At 60.8% G+C, this 4,154-nt stretch overlaps 1 protein-coding gene across 1 annotated transcript; it reads right to left on the reverse strand.

Moving 5' to 3' along the window:
• Window positions 1-205: 205 nt before the first annotated feature.
• Ier2 (immediate early response 2) lies at window positions 206-3,172 on the reverse strand. Its single transcript, XM_013126156.3, has one exon. It carries the CDS (start codon window positions 1,768-1,770, stop codon window positions 919-921), a length of 852 nt encoding a protein of 283 aa, XP_012981610.1. The 5' UTR covers window positions 1,771-3,172; the 3' UTR covers window positions 206-918.
• Between the last annotated feature and the right edge of the window lie 982 nt (window positions 3,173-4,154).

Below are 4,154 nucleotides of genomic sequence, written 5' to 3' on the forward strand. Positions count from 1 at the left end.
GACTCCCCGAGTGTGTTAATTTCTAAGGAATTCCCAGATCACAGGGTTACTTTAGGTAACAGCCCGTAAACTTAAGGTAAAGAAACGGGGACCCGGCTTCCCAACCCCTGGGCACCCGGTCAAACCAGTTCGAGGCTCGGGGAGCGGCGACCAGTCCTGACCTTCGCCCCGGCCCTCCCCCAGGGAAGCCAGACACACAGCAGCGTCTTTTCTCCGACGGTCTTTATTTTCTTAGCTGACATTGTAAAACGCAAGTAGATGGGCGTTAATCACAACCACCACGGGAAAGGTAAACAGACTTCATAAACAACGCTGGCGAGAAGAGTCCCTTGCCTGCCTTAGAGGCGGGTCTACGAAAGTAACTGCGACCAGCCGGCCCCCTTCCCGGCGCGGCCCACGCCACACGGGTCTGCGCTGACAGTCAGCTCCGGGCTCTCCAGACGCTCCACCGGTTTGATCCGTCCGGGCTCTTGGCCGAGGTGACTCAAATCACCTCCCAGTCCCTAGGGCGGGCCCACACCCTGGCCTCCTCCCGGGCCCCACACCCACGCAAGGCAACAGGAAGCACCCGCGTCTGCCCCGTGACGCAACTACGACCGCTTGCACAAGCGTGCCACTTGTCGGGGCCGAAACGCGCCTGCGAGCGACACGGCCTTGCAAGGGCAGCCAGGCGGCCGGGATGTCCGACCCTGAGATTCCAGATGCAGGCGTCCCTTCTCCCCGCCGGGTAGGGGACAGTCCTTCAACAGCACCCGTGGGCGCACGTCCGTGGGGCGGCGCACGCGCCCCAGCTCCTCAGTCCTCCCGGGCCTCCGGCAGCCCGGGCCGCGGCTCTTCCTCACGGGCCCCGCCGACCTTCCCCAGCCGGCCCTGGCCTCGGGTGTGCGTTGCTGGCTCCGGCGACGCTGCTCGGAATGCTCAGAAGGCCACCACGGCTCGCACCAGCACGCTGAGCATGTTGTCGGCCGGGCGGCAGGCCGGCTTGGCCTCGCAAGCGGGGGGCGTCGGCGGGGACCCGGAGGGCCCGCAGTTCAGCAGACTCGAGAAGCGCCTTTGGAGGACGCGGGCGAGATTGGGGAAGGCACCTTCGGTTTGTGCGGGAGGAAGCGGCAGGCGATCGGCGACCTCCGGCGCCTCCTCCCTCGCCGCCTCCTCTAGGCGGGCCTTCTTACTTGGGACCAGTCCGGCGTCACCGCCGTCGCTCGGGTGGCTGCTGCTCCGGCGCTTGCGGCTGACTCTGGCGGGGGGCGGGTCACAGCGCGCAGGGGTCTCCGGGGCTCGCGGCGCTTCCTCTTGCGTGTCCATGGGCTCCGGGAGCTGCTCGGCGTCGGGGGGCGCCGCGCCCATTGCAGCGTCGGCTTCCCGCGGTGGGCGCAGGCGAGGGTCCAGAGTACCGCCAGACGGCGGGAACTCGGGCTGGTGGGCCTCCACCTTGGCTGAAAGGTAGAGCTCCCGAGCGCTACGCATGACGAGGGACAGCTGCAGACTCCGGTGCAGACGCAGGCCGCCTCGCTGCATGCGAGAGTGGTACATCTTCCACACCGACAGGGTCATGATGCGCTGCGCTTCCTTCTGCGCTTCCATGCCTGCTCGCTCGACGAGATCTCGGAGCAAAGCCGGGAATGGTTTGAGACGGGCGATGCTGCCAGACGACAAACTCGCTCCGGCACGAGCACTGCTAGAAGTTCCGGCCCGGGAAGCGCGCCGGAGCCCTTTTAATAGAACCAGGATGACGTCACGGAGACGCCACGCCCAGTCAGAAGGCCTCATCCGGGCTTTCCACAGTGGCCTGAGACTCCTTAAAGCCGTAGAGACAAATTTACGCCTCGGAGGAGAAGGGTCTTAGATCCTGGCAAGGAAGAAGTTCCCCACCGCGCCTTGAGACCCCAGGTTGGCCTGGGTTCCCCGCCAGCGAGGCCCACCCGGTAGCCAACGGGTGGCCATCTCCCCGTTGCAGTGGGGAAGGCCCGGGAAGGGGCCCACTCCCCGAGGGCACTGTTCACCGCGCCTACCAGCCAGCTAGTTAGTGGTTTCTGAACAGTGAAGACTCTGCTGCATATTAAACACGCCGGGGCTGTTCGCTTTCTCTTTACTCAGCGTCTCTGGTCCCTCCTCCTCAGAAGGCACAGTTAGGTCTACTTTTTCCAGGTGAGAGACCTGACGGCGATCACCCAACCAATATTTACTAAACAAGGAAGCAAGCAACTGAGGCCGGCAGCCCTCGAACCTCCATCCTCGCGGACATGGGTGGAAAGTTGGCGCGGACGACGCTGGCTGACCCTGGAGGGAGCCACCTCACAGCGCTCACGCTCAGCGTTGAACATCCCCCAGCTTCCCGCAACCCAGTGCCGCGGAAGCCCCAATGAGCACCCTTCGCACCCCGGGAGGCCGAATTACCCCAAGAAAGGTATCAGTGCCAACGAGAAGGCTCAGTGGGTAGAATCACTGGCTGCCAAGCCTGACGACCGGAGTTTGATTGCGCGCGCGAAAACACACACACACAGATACACAAAGACAAATACACGTCGGTTCCACCCCGCGCCACTCGCCTAAGAAAACCTGATTCTAGATGCAAAGGGGTAAAAAAGTTATAACAGTGCCTGTCACTTGCTGCGCTTGCCCTTTAAGGAACACCCCCACACCAACGCGTAGACTTCCCGCCACTGCAGCCGGCCGACTTCCCTGGCTAAATTTGGGTGTAGTGACGTAGGGCGGCGCCGCGAGCTACTTCCGGATATCCTTATAAGGATAAGGGCCGACCGTCTTGGCGGGAGCAAATGGGCTTCCGGGGCGGAGCCTCCATCGCAGACCACACCCCTTCATTCCGGGCACTTCCCGCCCTAGCGTTGTCGTTGATACTTCTGTGGTTGGTACAGCCGTCCTCTGAGCGGTCACCTTAGAGTCCCAACGTCCCTCCGCTGGACCCAGTGATTATGTTTTCCTTTTCTTATGCTATGCCCTCGCTGCGGCATCGTTATGCGGGATGAATCCTCGTGGAGTGAGCCTGTGGGGTTTTCGGAAAAACAGCTTCGAAACCCTCCTGCATTCGCAGGTGTAGTGGGCAAAGTACTGTGTATGGCTCTGTTCCCTCCTCCCACCTTTCAGGGGAAGCTACCCGGATACTCAGGCTTGGTGGTGTGTCCTTTACCCGCTGAGCCATCTCGCCGACCTTCTAATTTTTGGTATTTTGAAACAGGATCTGACTTGCGCAGCTACACTGTCCTGGAACTCATGAAGATACGACTGCATTTTGCCGTGTGTGTGTGTGTGTGTGTGTGTGTGTGTGTGTAGTGTGCTTGCATGCCTGTGCACCACGTGCTTGTAGTGGCAGCGGAGACCAGAAGGGGGCGTCAGATCGCCAGGCACTAGAGCTGTTATGTAGGTGCTGGGAACCCAACCTGTGCGCCTTTTTCCTTTTTGCTGGGGAAGTTTGAGGGTCACCCTTCGCTAGCAGCGAACAAACTCCTGCACCCGCCGAGTTGGGGGAGGGGGTTGATAATGTCTCTCCAGGACCCTTTCTTTGTAGTACGAGGGTGACAGTGGCGGGAAAGGGATGGGAGGGAGCAGTCTTGTGGCTCCAGTGCCAAGGTGCAGACCAGCGCGCGCCAGGCAGTTCGGGTACAGCCGTCCCGGTGGCGGGTCTCCCTGTGATGGAGTGGAAGGAAATTTGGAGGGTCACTATGTAGCTCTAGGTGTCCTGGAACTCACTCTGTGTGCCAGGCTGGCCTCCGACTCACAGACACCTGCCTGTCTCTATCTCCCAAGTGCTGGGATTAGAGGCGTGCACGACCATGCCAGGTTACAGCAAATGTTCTTAACTGCTGAGCGAACTTGATCGAATGAGTTCCTTATCCCGCTGGGACCCCATAAAGTTAACGGAAAACTAGGATTATTGATGTTGGCTTAAAAGGGAACTGACGTTCCACAGCACCAATCTGAGTGAGGTTCGACCCAATTCTGTAGGATTTAGGGCGTGAGGGGGTGAGGCTTGTGCACTGGACGCCCATAACCAAAATGGCCGAGGTGCAGGCGGAAGTCCATTCGCTTTGGCCCTCTAGGGCCGCTCTTTCTCTCTGGGCGGCTGGGCTCTCGATGGTGGCCCCCGCAGGAGAGAGGGTGGCAGCATGTTGACTTCTCAAGCGGCGAACAAGCTC

Source organism: Mesocricetus auratus, unplaced genomic scaffold, assembly GCF_017639785.1.
Source record: "Mesocricetus auratus isolate SY011 unplaced genomic scaffold, BCM_Maur_2.0 Super-Scaffold_100081, whole genome shotgun sequence".
Lineage (NCBI taxonomy): Eukaryota > Metazoa > Chordata > Mammalia > Rodentia > Cricetidae > Mesocricetus > Mesocricetus auratus.